Source organism: Kogia breviceps, chromosome 10 (assembly GCF_026419965.1).
Source record: "Kogia breviceps isolate mKogBre1 chromosome 10, mKogBre1 haplotype 1, whole genome shotgun sequence".
Taxonomy (NCBI): domain Eukaryota; kingdom Metazoa; phylum Chordata; class Mammalia; order Artiodactyla; family Physeteridae; genus Kogia; species Kogia breviceps.
Window position 1 is genome coordinate 2,717,384 of NC_081319.1, and position 19,292 is coordinate 2,736,675.

At 52.5% G+C, this 19,292-nt stretch overlaps 1 protein-coding gene across 4 annotated transcripts in view; it reads right to left on the reverse strand.

The window, feature by feature from the left end:
* IQSEC1 (IQ motif and Sec7 domain ArfGEF 1) overlaps window positions 1-19,292 on the reverse strand; it is a 311,767-nt gene that overhangs the window by 218,654 nt on the left and 73,821 nt on the right. For 3 of the 4 annotated variants that reach the window (XM_067043341.1, XM_067043340.1, XM_067043345.1), the window contains exon 2: window positions 14,275-14,304. The exons of the other annotated variant lie outside the window; for it this stretch is intronic. In XM_067043341.1, coding sequence (XP_066899442.1) covers window positions 14,275-14,304 — 30 coding nt within the window. The remainder of the gene's footprint in view (window positions 1-14,274; window positions 14,305-19,292) is intronic. 4 annotated transcript variants of the gene reach the window in all.

Here is a 19,292-nt window from a genome sequence, read left to right on the forward strand (position 1 = left end):
TGCTCGTGGGTCCCCTGCTCTTTAGGAAAAACCCCAAGCCCTCCCTGTGGGACTGAGCTTGGACTGATGAGGGAAATAAGCAGCAGCCATGGCCCAGCCCAGGCCCGAGGTTCACAGAAGAGGAGGAGACGGTCTCGGGAGCTGAGAGCTCTGACATCGGAGACTCCTGCTTCCGGGCCCTGAGCTGGGGGAGCGTGAGTTTGGGGCCGCCGAACACGGTGCACCAGTGGGGGTGGTCCTGGAAGCGAGGGGGGGCCGGCCCAGCCGACGCCTCCCAGACTCGCTCCCCATTTCTGTCCTGCGTGTACCTGACACCCCGGCTTCCCGCCGCCCGGACGCCTGCTCTCCGTTTCCTGCGCTCACACCCACGCCTCGGGGCCCCTGCTAGACGGGGAAAGGGGAAAAGGCCCAACTCCTACATGACAGTCAGAAAAGCCAGCTGCACCGGAAAGAGTCCCCAAGCGTCTCCAGGGGGCCATGCCCCCCCCACACTTCTCCGACTCCCCACACAGGCTGCTTCATGGGGCTTTGTTATCCTATAATGAACCTCTTGGTCATAATGAACACAGGGCGCAGGACCAAAAGTTCCCCGCGGTCCTTCTGGAAACGTTCGGTGGTGTTCGTGCAGGAAGGCAACGCACAACGTCCGCATTCCTGCCCTGAGTGCGACTCCCGGCCTTCTCCCTTCAGCACCGCGTGGATGGCTGCTGGGGGTTGCCGGGTAATTCTTTAAAGTCGTTATTCCATTTGGTTGTTCTGATGAGCTCCAAGCACCACGTCACTCCCTGCTTCTCAGACCGGAGCATACGCAGCCCCGATTCTGGGCAGGAGGGTGCAGAACAGAGCGTCTGTGTTGCAGCTTTCTGGAGCATCGAGTTCAAGATGAGGAAGAACCGAGTACTTGACGAGAACCGTCTCCCTCCCCCCCAGGATGGAAGAAAAGACAGAGAAGAGCTGGGGAGGGGAGCGCCCCAGGAAAGACTGTCCAGCCTCTGCAGTGACACCCAGGCAGGGGCCGAGGGGCAGACCTGCCCCAGGCGGCTCCAGGTCGTCCTCGAAGCTCACCATGGTTTTGGATACGGTGCCCTGGAGGTGCTGGATACCCTCCTGATTTGAATCTTGGTCAGAGAGCACCCCCCTCGTCCACTGGCATCCGTGCACACGGCGCGCACGTCCTGCCCTGCTCCCGCTTGCAGGAGGGAGTGTGTGCCCAGCCCCGGCCCACCTCTCGCACCTGTCGCCAGGCTCCTGGGCTCTGCGTCCTCTTGCTCTGCATTTAAATGCAGGGAGTGCGGTCTGCCCTTCCTCGGCCGTCCAAAAGGGGTCACACTGGGCTCACTTTGCTGTGACGCTTCTTGCCCGGCAGCCTGAAACATGGCTGCTTTGTGATAAAGTTCGAGAATCTCCCAGCCACCCGCTGCCGGTTCTGGCTGCCAGAGGGCGAGGCTGGGGTCCCAGCGTCAGGGTGCCCAGGAGGGCCCCGCCCTGGGGGCTTGTGGCTTTCTCCGAGGCTCCAGTGTGGCAGCTGGTGCTGTGGGTGGAGGGGAGGCCCCGGGCCCCGCCGCAGGGCTGCTGGCGGGCTCTCTGGCCTCTGCCCTGACTCCTGGCCCTCCTCAGGCCGCCCGCTTTCTCCCCGTACAGCCGCGTGGGGACGCGAGGCTCCTCTGCCCGTGAACTCACGCTGGGGCCCGAGCCTGCAGCTGTCGTGTCCATCTCATCCTCAGAGAGGAGGTATCCTGGCTCAGGTCCCAGCCTCGATCCCCTCCTGGTGGCCGTGCTGCAGGGCGGAGACCAGCTGCCCATGTGCCCCGGGCCTCCGTCTGTCCTGCGGCCGTGGTCCTGTAACTGGTCCAACAGGTCTGCTCCGGTCAGTCACCTCGGATAACTTTATGATGTCGGGTGATTTAAAATCTTCATGCTGTGGACTTCATGGAAAAGTGCCTGGAGGCTGGAGGAGCTCTGCTGATTTTCCTTAACGACCCTGATGGCCATCTGGGCCGATGTCACCTTGGCGAAGCCACCTTGGCCAGTGGTCCTGAGGAGGCTGGAACGGTCCATACGAGCCTCCTTGTCAGCAGGGAGGCCTCGGTGAGGCCCTGCACCGTGGCGACCTGCTAACTACACTAACTGACAGTATTAACGAACAACACTAACTATACTTACTATGCTAATGAATACTAACTGCACCAACGATACCAACAATTCTAACGATACTAACTGTACTAAAAATACCAAAAAAATTCAGATAAAATGAGAAAAAGAACATAGAAAATTAAGAAAAACAGAAGAGTAGAGAAAAACGAAGAAATAAACACAATGGGGGTAAAAAGGAAAAAACAAGCCAGCTCTGGGTCCAAGGCCATCAGGTCACCAAAGGCAGCTTCCTGGGCTGTAAGGACCCCAAACCTGGGCCCAGCGGGGACTTCTATAGGTTTTCTGTGAATACATCACAGTGGCACCTATGAGGTCAGAGCAAGAAACGGACCAGGCACAGCTGGGGATAAACCACAGGGTTTTCTCACTGATTGGTCTCAAGACCCCTTTACTCTTTAACAAACAAACAAAACAAAACAAAACAAAAAACAAACAAAAGGACCCAAAGAGCTTTCTGTTTTTGTGGGTTATTAGAGATGGATATTTACTGTATTTGAAATGAAAACTGTAGGATAATCCAGTGGCCTTTTCATTTCTAGCTTGAAAATCTGCAATAATTTTTGGCTTCTAAAGACCTCATAACATAGACACTTGGAATATTAAATTCCGCTTCCTTAAACTCTGGTCTCAAAATAATACTACAACTTAACTGACATCATGACACTGTAGGAAAATGTTCTGTTGCATGAGACATGGTAAGGTAAGTATCTTTATTATTTTTGTTATTATGTAGAATACATAGTATTTGAAAACCTGGGATGTTGAGGGGTGATTCCAGAACTTCCCCTTGTGGAGCTCACAATGCAACTAACCCACATAGAGGAAACAGTGAGAATAGAATTTAAATGGGAATTCATTTACTATCAGTTCTAAGAACTATCGGCTCCAGGAAGTAATGTATATGAAGAAACTTCGTGGAAGACGAGTAGAGACCTGGCCTGGGTGTGAAGGTACATTGTTAGCATCTACAGAGCTGAGAGAAAAATAGCTTTCATCTGATTTTCTCCAGTAAGATCAGAAGATTTCTCATCAGAAACCTTGGAGGCCACATGGTGTGGGCTTGACGTATTCAAAGCGTTGAAGGAAAAAAGCTATCAACGAAGAATCCTGTATCTGGCAAAACTGTCCTTCAAAAACGAGGGAGAAATTTAGACCTTCCCAGATAAACCAAAGCTGAGAGAGTTCTTTAGCACCAGACCTGCCTGCAACGAGGGGCATCCTTCAGGTTGAAATGAAGGACACTGGACAGTAACTCAAAGCCTTGTGAAAAAATAAAGTAAATACACAGATGATTAGAAAAGCTGGTACTATTGTAATATCAGTTTGTAGTCCACTTTTTATTTTCTACCAGATTTAAGAGGTTAATGTAATTAAAAACCCAATTATTAGTCTGTTTTTGGATGCAAAATGCGTGAAGATGTAATTCTGTGACATCAGTAACTGAAAGGGAGTGGGGTCAGAGCTGTATAGGAGCAGAATTTCTGTATGTTATTGAAGTTAAGCTGGCATAACTTGGCATTAGAGTGTTATAACTTTCGGAAGTTAAATGTAATCCCATGGTAACCAGAAAGAAAAGAGCCATAGAATATACACAAAAGGAAATGAGAAGGACATTAAAATTGTTCACTACAAAAAATCTGATAAGAGCAAAAGAAGATGGCCATGTAGGAAATAAGGGACAAAAAAGCCATAAAGTGTATAGAAAACAAACAGCAAAATAAAAGAAATGAGTCTTTCCTTATTAGTAATTACTTTAAATGTAAATGGCTTAAATTCTCCAAACAAAAGACTGATTGGCAGAAAGGATAAAAACGTAGTATCCTACACCATGTTCAAGTGGGGTTTATCCCAGGAAAGCAAGGATTCTTCAATATGCACAAATCAATCAATGTGATACACCATATTAACAAACTGAAGTATAAAAACCATATGATAGGGGCTTCTCTGGTGGCGCAGCGGTTGAGAGTCCGCCTGCCGATGCAGGGGACACGAGTTCGTGCCCTGGTCCGGGAAGATCCCACATGCCGCGGAGTGGCTAGGCCCGTAAGCCATGGCCGCAGAGCCTGCGCGTCCGGAGCCTGTGCTCCGCAATGGGAGAGGTCGCAACAGTGAGAGGCCCGCGTACCGCAAAAAAACCCCACAACCATATGATAATCTCAATAGATGCAGAAAAAGCTTTTGACAAAATTCAACAGCCATTTATGAGAAAAACTCTCCAGAAAGTAGGCATAGAGGGAACTTACCTCAACATAATAAAGGCCATATATGACAAACCCACAGCCAACATCGTTCTCAATGGTGAAAAACTGAAACCATTTCCACTAAGATCAGGAACAAGACAAAGTTGCCCACTCTCACTACTTTTATTCAACATAGTTTTGGAAGTTTTAGCCACAGCAAAAAGAGACGAAAAAGAAATAAAAGGAACCCAATTTGGAAAAGAAGAAGTAAAACTGTCACTGTTTGCAGATGACATGATATTATACATAGAGAATCCTAAAGATGCTACCAGAAAACTACTAGAGCTAATCAATGAATTTGGTAAAGCAGCAAGACACAAAATTAATGCACAGAAATCTCTTGCATTCTTATACACTAATGATGAAAAATCTGAAAGAGAAATTAAGGAAACACTCCCATTTACCACTGCAACAAAAAGAATAAAATACCTAGGAATAAACCTACTTAGGGAGACAAAAGGCCTGTATGCAGAAAACTATAAGACACTGATGAAAGAAATTAAAGATGGAGAGATATACCATGTTCTTGGATTGGAAGAATCAATATTGTGAAAATGACTCTACAACCCAAAGCAATCTACAGATTCAATGCAATCCCTATCAAACTACCAATGGCATTTTTCACAGAACTAGAACAAAAAATTTCACTATTTGTATGGAAACACAAAAGACCCTGAATAGCCAAAGCAATCTTGAGAAAGAAGAATGGAGCTGGAGGAATCATGCTTCCTGACTTCAGACTATACTACAAACCTACAGTAATCAAGACAGTATGGTGCTGGCACAAAAACAGAAATATAGATCAATGGAACAGGACAGAAAGCCCAGAGATAAACCCACACACATATGGTCACCTTACCTCTGATAAAGGAGGCAAGAATATACAATGGAGAAAAGACAGCCTCTTCAATAAGTGGTGCTGGGAAAACTGGACAGCTACACATAAAAGAATGAAATTAGAACACTCCCTAACACCAAACACAAAAATGAACTCAAAATGGATTAAAGACCTAAATGTAAGGCCAGACACTATCAAACTCTTAGAGGAAAACATAGGCAGAACACTCTAGGACATACATCACAGCAAGATCCTTTTTGACCCACCTCCTAGAGAAATGGAAATAAAAACAAAAATGAACAAATGGGACCTAATGAAACTTAAAAGCTTTTGCACAGCAAAGGAAACCATAAACAAGACCAAAAGAGAGCCCTCAGAATCGGAGAAAATAGTTGCAAATGAAGCAACTGACAAAGGATTAATCTCCAAAATTTACAAGCAGCTCATGCAGCTCAATAACAAAAAAACAAACAACCCAATCCAAAAATAGGCAGAAGACCTAAATAGACATTTCTCCAAAGAAGATATACAGATTGCCAACAAACACATGAAAGGAGGCTCAACATCACTAATCATTAGAGAAATGCAAATCAAAACTACAATGAGGTATCATCTCACACCAGTCAGAATGGCCATCATCCAAAAATCTACAAAAAATAAATGCTGGAGAGGGTGTGGAGAAAAGGGAACCCTCTTGCACTGCTGGTGGGAATGTAAATTGATACAGCCACTATGGAGAACAGTATGGAGGTTCCTTAAAAAACTAAAAATAGAACTACCATATGACCCAGAAATCCCACTACTAGGCATATACCCTGAAAAAACCATAATTCAAAAAAGAGTCATGTACCACAATGTTCACTGCAGTACTATTTACAATAGCCAGGACATGGAAGCAACTTACATGTCCATCGACAGATGAATGGATAAAGAAGATGTGGCATGTATATACAATGGAATATTACTCAGCCATAAAAAGAAATGAAATTCAGTTATTTGTAGTGAGGTGGATGGACCTAGAGTCTGTCATACAGAGTGAAGTAAGTCAGAAAGAGAAAAACAAACAGTGTATGCTAACACATATATGTGGAATCTAAAAAAAAAAGAAAAAGGTTCTGAAGAACCTAGGAGCAGGACAGGAATAAAGACGCAGACATAGAGAATGGACTTAAGGACACGGGGAGGGGGAAGGGTAAGCTGGGACGAAGTGAGAGAGTGGCATGGACATATATACACTACCAAATGTAGTGTATATATTTTTTCACCCCTAATGATGGATCATCAAGATATATGAAGCGAAAATGGGCATAACTGAGGGAGAAAGAGTCGGTTCTACGTAAGAGTTGGAGCTTTCAATACCCCACTCTCAGGGATGGATAGAACGACCACACAGAGGATAAGTGAGGAAGTAGAGGACTTGAACAACACAGTGAACCAACCAGATCTAAGACACATGCGACCCTACCCACCAACACAACACACAAGTGCACGTGGGGCCTTCTCCAGGACAGACCACGTGTTAGAGTACAATTTATGTCTTAGTAGATTTTCAAAGATAGATATCATACAAGGTATCTTCTCCAACCACAGTGGGATGAAGTTAGAAATCAGTAACAGAGGAAAAGTGGGAAGTTCACAAATTTGTGGAAATTACACAACGCACTCAAAAGAACCTTGTATCAAAGAATAAATCACAAGGGAAATTAGAACATACTTAGAGATGAAGGCAAATGAAACAGGACATACCAAACTTAGCAGTGCTAAGAGGGTAATTTATAGTTATAAATGCTTGCACTAAAAAACAAGATCACAAATCAATAACCTAACTTTATACAACTTGGGGAACGAAAAAGAGAAGAACAAATTAAACCCAAAGCTAGCAGAAGGAAGCTGACAATAAAGATTAGAAGAGAGATAAAATAGAGAATAGGAAAGCAATAGAGAAAATCAACAAAACCCAAAGTAGGTGCTTTGGAAAGATTAGCAAAGGAGGCAGACTGTTAGCTAGACTGACTAAGAAAAAAAGGGAGACAAATTATTAAAATAGAAGTGAACGCGGAGATATTATCACTGACTGTGGAGAAATAAAAAGGATTATGAGCAATTGTACGCTAACGAACTAGATAACCTGGATAAAACGACAAATTCCTAGAAATACAAAACCTGCCTAGACCGAGTCACAAAGAAATAGAAAATCTGAATAGACTCACAACTAGTAAGGTGACTAGATCAGTAATCAAAAACTCTGGACAAAAAAAAAGCTGTGGACCTGATTGATGGCTTCACTGGTGAATTCTACCAAATATTTTAAGAAGAACTTACTCCAAGCCTTCTCAAACTCATCTAAAAAAATTCAGGAGAAAGAACATTTCCAATTCACTCTATGAGGCTGGCATTGTCGTGATACCCCCCAAATGTCCCTGGCCCATCTTCTAGACGGTCACCAGAGGATTTTTCTAAAACATCCAGCCAGAGGGAATTCCCTAGCGGTCCTGTGGTTAGGACTCCACGCTCTCATTGCCGAGGCTCGGGTTCAATCCCTGATCGGGGAACTAAGATCCCACAAGCTGTGTGGGGTGGCCCAAAAATAAATAAAAATGAAAATAAAAACAAAATAAAATATCCAGCCAGATGGGTTCTTCACCCAGTGACCTGAATCTGGTTCCTGTAAAACCTTTCTATTTCCTGCTGTAAAGAGAGAAGCAATGGTGCCTCCAGAATCAGGCTGAACACATATGGACCCCATCCAAGAGCCTCAGCCCCCCAGGGATGGGCCTTACAGCAGACAGACACAGCTGAAGGGAGTATTAGTGAACTGAAAGGCCATCCTGAGGAAACGGCTCAGGACGCAGCACAGAGCCAAGGAGATGCAAATTAAGAAACAGGCCCTGGGGATTCCCTGGTGGCACAGTGGTTGAGAGTCCACCTGCCGATGCAGGAGACGCGGGTTCGTGCCCCGGTCCGGGAAGATCCCACGTGCCGCGGAGCGGCTGGGCCCGTGAGCCATGGCCGCTGAGCCTGTGCGTCCGGAGCCTGTGCTCCGCAACGGGAGAGGCCACAGCAGTGAGAGGCCGCGTACCGAAATAAAAACCAAAAAACGAAAAAAAAAAGAAACAGGCCCTGAGAGACAAGAAGTCTCGCGGGGGAGGGAAGGGAGGATGGAAGACAGCCACGTGGATGTTCCCCAGGCTGGGGCAAGCACTTCCTGCTCCAGCAAACATGAGATTGCCTCCAATCCTCCCTCTGGATTCTGAGGAGGTGAGTCTCCAGAGACTGGTGGAGGGAGGAGAAAGGAGAGAAGAAGGTAGAAGCGAACTGAATGGTACTTTGTGTCACACAATGTCCCACCAACAGCCTTGTCTGACAGGCCCACTGGCTGTGGGCTGAGACCTTTGCTCCCATTTCATTCACTGTATCTCACTGGTCTTCACGCACTTAGTGGTTAGCATACAGAAGATGTTTATATTTTTTAAAAATACATGTATTTTATTTACTTATTTTATTTTTGGCTGTGTTGGGTCTTCATTGCTGAGCGTGGGCTTGCTCTAGTTGCGGCAAGCGGGGTCTACTCTTCGTAGCGGCGTGCGGCCTTCTCACTGTGGTAGCTCTCCTTGCTGCGGAGCACAGGCTCTAGGCCCACGGGCTTCAGTAGTTGTGGCACGTGGGCTCAGTAATTGTGGCTTGCGTGCTCTAGAGCACAGGCTCAGTAGTTGTGGCGCATGGGCCTAGTTGCTCCACAGCACGTGGGATCTTCCCAGACCAGGGCTCAAACCCGTGTCCCCTGCATCGGTGGCAGGACTTCCAACCACTGCGCCACCAGGGAACCCCTCAGCAGGTGTTTAATAAAGACTGCTGAATGACTGAAATTAGAGGCCTGGAGAGTTCAGCGTCTGATCCCTGGTGACCCGAGGGTTAGATGAGGAGAAAGGATTTGGATTCAGAGTTGTCTAAATCCAGTGCCTCTACTCCTTCCATTCCAAGGTGCTAAGAAAGATTTTGCTCACCTCCTAGGCCACCTGCTCAGCCCCTCGTCCAGGATCTCTGGACACCGGCCACACTGCTGCACAAGGCCCCCAGCCCTTCTCTCTGATTCGGAACCAGCTCCCAGTCCATCCTGGAGGCGAGCGTTCAGCTCTGTTCACCCGGCACAGCAAACATTCCCAGCTGCGTTCAAACACGATAAGGACGGGCCTGGAAATCTGAATTTTCAACAAGGACGCCAGGAATTCTGACTTGGGAAGGTTTGGTGTTCCACGTCCTGGCTCCCAGGGAAGCTGGTTAGTATTTCTCAGCCTCAATTTCCCAGAGCTGAAAAAATGAGGCTAATAATTCACATGCAGGGGTGGCGCTGGCACAGATGAGGTGAGGCCCCGACCCACGGTGAACACTCGTTGAACGATACTTAATTCCTACCAGTGAATATGAGTTAATTTCAAGGGGTTGATGAGAGCCAGGGAGAGAAAAAATAACTCTTTACCCTGCAGAAAGTCCTTGCATCTTAAATACAGTATCAGCACTCCTTCTGGGGCCTCCACGCAGCTCATCATTCTTTTCAAACTCCAAACTCTGCAAACCTCTCCTTTCCCACTAAATAAAACATTAAAAGATTCAAAGTCTGGGTCTCGAAAGCTTCCCCTGGAATGGAGTGAAAAGCAGACACGTGCTCCCCGGGCACCAGGAGCAAAGTCCTACGTTTGCAAAATGGTCAAAAATGAGTCATTTCATTTGTGGAAAATGAATACATCTGATCTTGCAAATGTTTCGCCTCGGGGAAAAGAAGAGCTCACGAATTCTCAAACAGCCTTCTCCTGGAAAAGCACTTTCCTACTGCGCGGGGAGGCTGAGACAGCCAAGCAGAAAGACAGTGCCTCAGATCACTGGAGTCTAAGGAGAAATATCCTCCCCATGAAGGGGCCCTGGGGAGGGTGTGAGCAACAGGGGGTCTCCCAGGGTTCAGTTCCTTAACATTCAGCAAAGAATCAGCTCAGGGCGTCCATCAATACCTCACTTTGCCAGCCTAATGAAACCCAGACGTCAAAGGTGGCCCCTTCTGGGCTTCCCTGGTGGCGCAGTGGTTGAGAGTCCGCCTGCCGATGCAGGGGACACGGGTTCGTGTCCCGGTCCGGGAAGATCCCACATGCCGCGGAGCGGCTGGGCCCGTGAGCCGTGGCCGCTGAGCCTGCGCGTCCGGAGCCTGCGCTCCGCAACGGGAGAGGCCACAGCGGTGAGAGGCCCGCGTACCACAAAACAAAAAATAACAAAAGGTGGCCCCTTCTGCCCACTATTTTTAGTGAGGGTTTGTTGTGGACGTAGGGGTGTGAAGGATTCTCCACTGACCAAGGTAAATGGTCCACTTTTCTTTTTTCCTCCAAGTTCATGGCCTGAAAATATTCACGGGTCCTGAATCCAATAAAACAAACATTAGCTTGTCCATGTTCTACATGCAAGATATCACTGGGGCTCCAATGATACCTAGTGATACCAAGGTAAATTCATTCCACTAAGGCCCTTGCGGCCTGCTGTGTGCCTAGCAGGTGCTGGCCTACCTGGAAAAGACCCAGGGCCATATCCGGGGCCCATGACTCTGCCCGGGGAAGTAAGACAGGGGCTCACATCACTAGGACGCGAAAGCAACATAACTTGGATATCAAAAGCAAGCACAGCAGCCACAGAAGGCAAGGGTGAAACCAAGCAGGACCCTGTGGGGCTCCTCCTGGGCAAGGAGCCTCTCTGTTCAGCCTCTATGACCTTCCCTGAGTTCCAAAGGGCAGTTCAAACAGTTGCCAATCAGGGAAGGGAGGGGATGCAGAGACAAGGTAAGAGTAGCCAAGAAACAACAGTGCAGCCTTGGGGCAGGGTCCTGGCGCCCCCTCAAGGGACACACAAAACAATATCTTTGAGCTCTTTACAGAACTAAAACCCCTACAAATGGAAGACGTCAGCACTCTTCATTCCAGAGAAGACCACCTGAGGTCAGATTAAAGGAACCAGAGAAGCTCATCAAGAGACCAGATTAAAGGACTGCAGGTCCCGCACACACTGTAATCCCTATCAGCAACCCCACCCTTGAACCACTGCTGTAAAACTCCTCACCAAATCCTCCTGGGGGGGGACAACACAGTTTTCAAGGGCAGGAGTCTGCTGTGTCCCCCTTTGCCTGGCAAAGCAATAAAGCTCTTCTTTTCTACTTCACCCCAAACTGTCTCTGAGATTCGATTCGGCACCGGTGCACAGAGGCCAGGTTTCCAGCATCAAGGGGTGGAGGGGAGGACAGCACTTCATCCGTGCCCCCCTCAATCCCCCCAAGCTGCTGCCTCCCTCAAAGTTTCAGGGAGGCGGCAGCTTGGGGGAATTCCGAGCAAGGCCCAGGTTGGCCCCGTGGAGGGGGCAGAGGACACAGCACAAGTCACGCGCACGAGCCGGAAGGCAGGCCAGGAGTCACTGGGTGCATTCAGAAGCCGAGGAGCACCGCTGGGTGAGAGCGGGCAGGAGGTCGAGGGGGACTTAGCGGAAAACCAGGCCGCCCAGGTGGGAGGTGCCGGCCGAGGGGCCACGGGGATCGTGGAGAGAAGCAGAGGGTCCCTGGTTCAGAGCACCCCCTCTGGCGGCCCTGAGGGCCGAGGGGCTGGGGAGGGGCCACCCGGCGGGCTCCGGGCTCACTGACAGAAGAGACCCCACGACACCCTTCCCTGGAAACCCAGTTCTGCAGACTGGGACCCATCAGGGGTCACATGTGGGCAGTCTGGCAGCTCCTGGTCCTGAGCAAAGGGAGGGCTGTGCATGCGTGCGTGCATGCGGGTGTGTGTGTGTGTGTGTGTGTGTGTGTGTGTGTGTGCGCGCTGTGCCCACACCGGCGAGCAAAGGGTGTGACATGTGGCCAAGGCCTGATGCCGGCGTCCACAGCTCCGGGGCTGAAACGCAGGATGGAGACGCAGTCCAGACCTGACCACGGCACCTTCAGGTCCTGACAGTTTCCACTCACGACCCAGGCGTGCACACAGCCAAGCGGGCTGGAGCCGTCGGGGTGGGGTCCTCAGCCCTAGAAGAGCTGAAACGCAGCCTTCTCTGCCCGCGCCCCCATCAGTTTTCTTCCTTGCCTGGCGCCTCAGCGCCAGGCGTCCTGCCGAGAACCGTCTGGCTGGAGCTCGGAGCGTATGTTCACGCTGCACTCCGCCGCCCGCGTCCCGAGGCCGTTCCTGTCCCCGCCAGGCAGCCAAGCGATGCAGCTCCGGTCCCGGCACACGTCCTCCCCCCTCCCCCCTCCCCTGAGGGGAGCACCCTCCTCCCTGGGCCGGGCTCCAGCATCAGTGCCTTCAAAGAACCACCTTCCCGACACCCCTCCACCACCACCACGAGATGCTGAGGCTGGAGGTGGGGGACTGGCTGGGCGCCCAAGCTCTTCAGGGCCATTCGCTGGCCACCTCGAGGTTCGCGCATCCTGCACACACCTCCCACCGCTACCCACGGGGAGCCCGGCCTGACCCACAGGTCTCAGGAGACCCCAGTGCAGGGCCCCATCTCAGCCGCAGCACCTTCTGGGTGAGTGTGTCAGTCAGAGAGGGGGGTTCTCAGATCCCAGGGGACCCTCACGCCCCCATCCGCGAGCCAAGCCCCTTCCAGCGTCGTTGCACACCCCCAGCGCCGGGACGCTCACTGCTCAGCAACCCACCCTCCCGTGGGACGGCTCTTGATTTTTAATAAGAGGTCATACACGGTACAGTTCACGGCCCAGCAACAGCACAGGGGCTCAGGGGAGGCTCGCGGCCACCCCGTCCCGGTCTGCCCCGCCCCCCACCTCCTGAGAGAACATTCTATGGCTGCCTGTGTCTCCTGCCCTTGCCCCAGGATGTAACGTGAGGCCCACGCTCTCCTGCACCTGGCTCTGTTCACGGACGGCACCCCTGGGCCTCTTCCCCGCCGGCAGCCGACAGCACACTCCTCTCTCACAGCTGCTGCACTGGGATGGCCCTGAATGCCCAGCCGGGCCTCCTCCCGCATCTCCTGGACACCCTCTGGCCCTCAGAGCGTCTCCCCCAGCCCCTTCAGGGACTCATCCTTGTGACACTCTGTTCGGTCCCCTTGAGTGTGGGTGCCTCTGCTTCCGGCTGGGACCGTGCATGACTCAGGGCCACCAGCCCCAGCCCCTCTACTGGCCCCGCCCGTGTCTCCTGGGCTAAGCCACAGCCGAGTGCGTTGGGTACTGACCCCAGGGAGCCTCCCGAGGACGCAGCCTCCTTCACCTCTGCCTCTGGCTCCGCAGGCTGCCCAGAGGACCCCACCCTGCCTGACACGCCCAGCGCCAGACCCGGATGAGCATCTCCTCTCTCCAGGGTATCACGGGAAGGTACCTCCCATCCGTTCTGCAGCCAGTGGGCCCCGGGGCCCCTGTGGCTCTTTAACTGCCTCCTTGTCTCTCCTTCCTGCCCCCACTCTCTCTACCACCCATTGTTTCCCATCCCCCATGGCTTTCTTGGCCCCAGCTCAAGCCTTGCGAGCTGCTGCACCAGCCCCTGGGCTGAGGTACTAACACACTCCGCGCGGCCCAGTCAGAGCCCCCAGCTGGTAGGGCTGGGGAGGCGGAGGGGTCTCCGCTGCAGGCCCCGAGAAAGTACCGTCAGCCTGCTGCACGCACCCCGGAGAAACTCTGCAGTCCAGGCTGAGAGCCCGTGCCTCCACCAAACTCCGCAAAGACTTGCCCCACCTGCCCAGCCTGGCCTCAGGGGCTGTCTGAGCTCAGACGATTCTGGTCCCACGCGGGTCACAGCCCAGGCAAACCCGGTCACCATCAGCCGTGATGGGAAAGAACCACCACCAGGCGGGGTGACCTCCGTGAAGGTCACTCAAGGACCAGGAAAGCCCACACAGTAAACTGGCGCTCTCGCTCCAGGACCCCAAGCCAGCACAGCACGGCCAAGGTGCCCAGGTGGCGGGCAGGGCTCTGACCTGGCCAGACCCCGTCAGAGAGAAAGCGAAGCACATGGTTTCACCGACGCCGCCCACTCCCAGGACAGAGGCACAGACGGAGGCTGATGACACACGTACCTGACGCTGCGGGAGCTTTCTCCTTCCAACCTGCAACGAGAGAGGACACACGCTTAGAATGCAGACCCTCCGCTGCCAGGGACCCACGCGAGGATGTTAGACGTGGGGCCCCTGAGCCCCGCTGCCCAGGATCCCTTCTCCAGCCTGAGCAAGCTGCCCCCACCCAGCCCCAGGGCCACCTCTAGGAGCTTTAGGGCTCCTCTCCTACCCCCCTCATGCCCATAACTTCGAAGGTAATTGTTTTCACAGGAGTTGGGGAGCGACCCCAGCGTTGCAGGGGGAGCTACGGTTCCAGAACTCTGTGCCCAGGCTCTGCAAGGCAGCAGCCAGACCAGTGCATGAACGAATGCGCGTGGGCACTGCTCCGGCCTTGCTGCTGCCCCTGCCTGCTATTTGCAGCGTGTCTGCCCACTGCCAGCTCTATTTTCAAGCTCCCAGAAATCAATTACACTGCTTTACAAAGGAGACAAGGCTGAACGTCAAGAAACTAGACAATAAGATCGTATCACGCGCACTTGAACTTTCACGTACACCGAGAAACACGTGGAATCCATCAACAGCTACAACTTCTGCTCTATAAGCCGAGGGAAAGGGACTTTGGGATTAAACAGCTCAAGGCGAAAGAGGCTGGTGGGCTTCCTGGGTCTGAACAAGCAAAGGGCTGCGGGTAAGCACATTTGAGACTCTAATCCCTGAACATCCCAAACGGGATTTCACTGCCAGAGAGCCTGAGAAATAAAAACACGCTTATCCCAAAGTCAGATGACTTTTCTTTCGGCAAGTTGCCTTTCCAAGTCATCTTGAAGACTGGCTGCACGGCCCCCTCAGCACGGAAGCCAGGGGGCGGCTTCTCCCACTGAGCCAGCCTGGCTGTCCTCAGGAGACCACCCTGTGTCGGAGAAGATGTCATCCCGGTTGCCTTGCAAGCTGACTGACAGGCCGGTGCCGGACCGTGTCTTTGGGACGTCGGCAGCTGGTGGCTGTCCTGAACGCCATGTCCACGGCTCCCGCTGTAGCCACACAATGCCACAGGCCGTGGAGCGTGTCTCGTCGTCACGCTCAGGTGTCTGTGTCACAGCCACAGGCGACATCCCGTCAAGCCTCGGGTGCCACCAATGATGACGACGATGAGACACGCTCCTTATTCGGTCCTCACTGTGTGCCAGGCCCTGGGCTGGGCCCTGACGCATGTAATCTGCGATTAACACAGCAACCTGGCAGGTCCAGCACGGTCCCCGCTGAGCACATGAGGGACGGAGGGTCCCAGAGGCTAAGTGCCACAGTCACATGACCGGCCAGTGCCCAGGTGCATTTTGAACCCAGATATGCGAACTCCACCCTCTTCCTGCCAGGCTGAGCTCCTGATGCAACCTCAGGGGTCAGCAAACCACATTCTGCCGTGTTCAAAGTCTGGGCAGAGGTGACGGGGCTGGTGATGGAAGGGGACACGGGTTTGCAGGTGTGTGACTCCTGATCAGGGTTACCCAGGGATAATGTCATTTATAAGAAAAGTGTATTTACATATTTGGTCATTCAGATGACCAAAGTGTTACCAAACGCAAGGCCACGTGCCCGACGCACAGTGAATCCAGACAATACGAAAATGTCGGCGTGTGGAGCAGAGAAAGGGTGATTGCAGGGCTGTGCAAGGAGACAGGTGGCTCATGCCTTAAAAACCCACAAAGGGGAGCGAGGGGCGTGGCTGATTGTTGAGAACTTCTCGGTGCCAGATCCTTTGTTCTTGAGGTCGGGGCCTGGGCAGGGAACGACGTTCCTGTAACCGTCCACCAAAACAAATGTTATTCTCTGTTCTGACAAGAAAGGACAAGGTCCCAAGACTCGCCTTTCGCCCTCCGAGGTGCAGGCCTGGCTAAGAGGAGGGGGTCCCTTCGGGGGCTGGGTACCCTACCTGGGAGCATCCGTCTGGGTCCACCCGCCAGTGGCCAGGCCTGGCTGAAGAGGCCGATCTCAGCTGGCGGCGCCCTCAAGGCCCGGTCCCCAGACCCTGCCCAGCTGTCATCGCCGAGGGAGCCGGCAGCTCAGGACCCGGCCGGCCCTCAGGCTCCTCAGGCCACGCAAACGGGAGGCGGGGGGAGCGTGTGCCAGGTCCCACGGACCGCAACCCATGCAGACTGCTGCCGCCACTGGGTCCCGTAGGTGAGGGGATGGGGAGAGGTTCACCGCCACCTCAAGGCCTGGGCCCGGCCTGTGGGCAGCCGTGGCGAGGGCCCTGCGGGACGCAGCCTGTCCCCTGGGACGCCCAGCTCACCCGCCGGCCCGAGGTGGGAGGGCCTGGAGAGCCCCGGGGAGAGGGCCGTGATCCGCCTCTTACTGCACCCTCCCCCGCGAGGACCACCGGCGGCGGAGGGTGGCTTCTAACCGTGGAGCTAAAGGTCTCGCGGTAACCTTCCCACTCTCAGGGTGTCGCGGTAACCTTCCCGCTCTCAGGGTCTCGCGGTAACCTTCCCGCTCTCAGGGTCTCGCGGTAACCTTCCCACTCTCAGGGTGTCGCGGTAACCTTCCCGCTCTCAGGGTCTCGCGGTAACCTTCCTGCTCTCAGGGTCTCGCGGTAACCTTCCTGCTCTCACGGTCTCGCGGTAACGGCTTTGGTTGCTCAGTAACGGCCGAGTGCTATGGGTCACGCGCCTGCCCAAGCCCCTATTACAAAAATGTATTTCTCACATGCAACTGGTCTTCATCCACAGTTTCCTGCTCAAAGCTTCCAAAACCCTTGGAATTTCCTGAGAGATAAGAGCAGTGGGGGCAGCACAAAGGGGGACAGAGCCCCCAGTTCGCCACTCAAGCACCCAGGCCCATTGTCACGGGCAGATGAGCCTGGGCTCCCCTGGCAGCGCCCAGCCCGCCTCTTGCTCTCACCAGCAGCAATGAGACAGCAGGTAGTTCCCAGCTGCCTGAGTGTAAACCCCTGTCCAGAAGGACCCTGGACCCCCTTCCAAGTGGGCATCAGCACCCACCATCACGGCCACACTGCCTGGATGCTGGCAGGTGATGAAGACCGGAACAGACCTTGTGCCCTCTCCCCCAGGGGCCAAGACAAGGTCAAACCAGCCCTCTGTCAGCTGGAGAGTCTCCAAAGCCGTTCTCAGGAAGCCCTGGCAAAAGCCGGCACGGACGGGTGAGGTAGGCTGATGCCCGATCAGAGTTGCTGGTCAGTAAAGCTGCCGAGGGAAGGGTGGCTTCCACAGGAAGTGAGGCATCCCATGCCCGGAGCCCAGCAAGGGCCTGGCACCCAGCAGGCTCCATGGAAAAGGCTGCTGTGTGAACCCATGATGGAGCTGTCCCAAACCTCACACACTAAAAGCCACACATAGCACAGTCACATTTACACCAAGGACAGCACATTCAGAGGACCCCTGGAACTCCAGGGCATATCGCTGTCAGGCCTAGGACAGAAGAAGCAATGAACAACGCAGAGGGGGGTGCGCAGATGAGGCCTGAGTGTGCGTAGATGTGGCACTAGCGTGGACTGGGCAGCAGACAATGGGAGCATCCCAGAGCCCTCTGGTTTCCTGCCCATGAATGGGAACCAGGAACAGGACGACTTCCTAAACTGGCATGAATGGAGGTGAGGTCACAGAAGCGGTCTCATACCTCTTAACCCGACCTCAGGGGACTGTCCCCAGTGGGTCGTCCAGAGCTAGGATGAGGCTTTACATGTGTGATGCTCAGGTCAGAGATGCCTTAGTTTGGGATGCTCTAGACACACCTGGAGATGAGGATTCTGGCACCAGGAGTTTACTTGGGAGGTGAAGGCAAGGGAAGTGAGAAGACAAAGAGAAGTTGCCTAATTACGGCTGTTATCAAGCTGCTCCCCACTGTGGGAGCCCTCCACTGCAGGCAACAAGAATTGGTCCACCAGGGAGCCCTTGGGGCCAGTGCAGAGTTCCCACCCAAGGGGTAAGGCTGCTGCAGTCCTAGCTGAGTCTGCTCCTAGGGGACAGTAAGTCTCCACACTCCAGCCTGCCACACAGGAGGCCAAGGGGTCTCCAGCCTCAAGAGAAGACCCCAGGCACAGAGGTGCTGGCGGTGGGAAGTGAGAGGCTGGGGTGAGGGGCTCTGCAGCTAGTGCTCCCTGGACTAAGAGAGAGCCCCCTGCTGTTCTTATGATAACGCCATGGATATCTGAGCCGCCATGTGGACTTCAGAATGTCAAGGGTACAAGTGATCATTTCGTCCTCTTGTTTCACTTGTGTGGTGGACCCTGAAGACTGACTCATTCAACATGTGTGCCAACCCCTCCTTCCATGCCTTGTGTATGTTAGCCTCTGGAAAACTGAAATCTACATTTCTCAGACACCCTTGCATCTAGAGTTTGGCAGGTGACCTGAGTTCCTCTGGACAGATGTCTATGTAAGATTTAAAAGGTGGAAGCAAACAACACAGGGTGGTGGAGGGATGGGGCTCCTGGCTGGCAAGGAACAGAGAGGTCTGGGCCTGAGCATTACAGACAGTGGGGTTTCCATGGCAACAGGGTCAGGTGTGGGTAGGCGACTGTCCAGGCTGTGTTGTCCCTGGCTATGCGGCATCCAATCTTGGTCCCCTGGTTGTCCTGGAATCTCGGTCCTAACACCCAGGAATAAGTCCGCTCCTGCTCAAATCAGAAAGAGTGGATTCTGTCATCTACAGCTAATCACTGTGACCGATACAACATCAGATTCTGAAATAACCTCTATTGTTTTTCTTGTGTGGAAGAAATACAGAAACGCTTAAGATAAACAAGTAAAAATCATCTGTAATCCACCACCTGGAGCTACTGAAACACACCGAGACACATAGTAATCAAATTGACAAAAATTAAAGACAAAGAAAAATTATTGAAGGCAAGGTGGGAAAAACGACAAATAACATACAAGGGAACTCCCATAAGGTTAACAGCTGATTTCTCAGCAGAAACTCTACAAGCCAGAAGGAAGTGGCATGATAAACTTAAAGTGATGAAAGGGAAGAACCTACAACCAAGATGACTCTACCCAGCAAGGATCTCATTCAGATTTGAT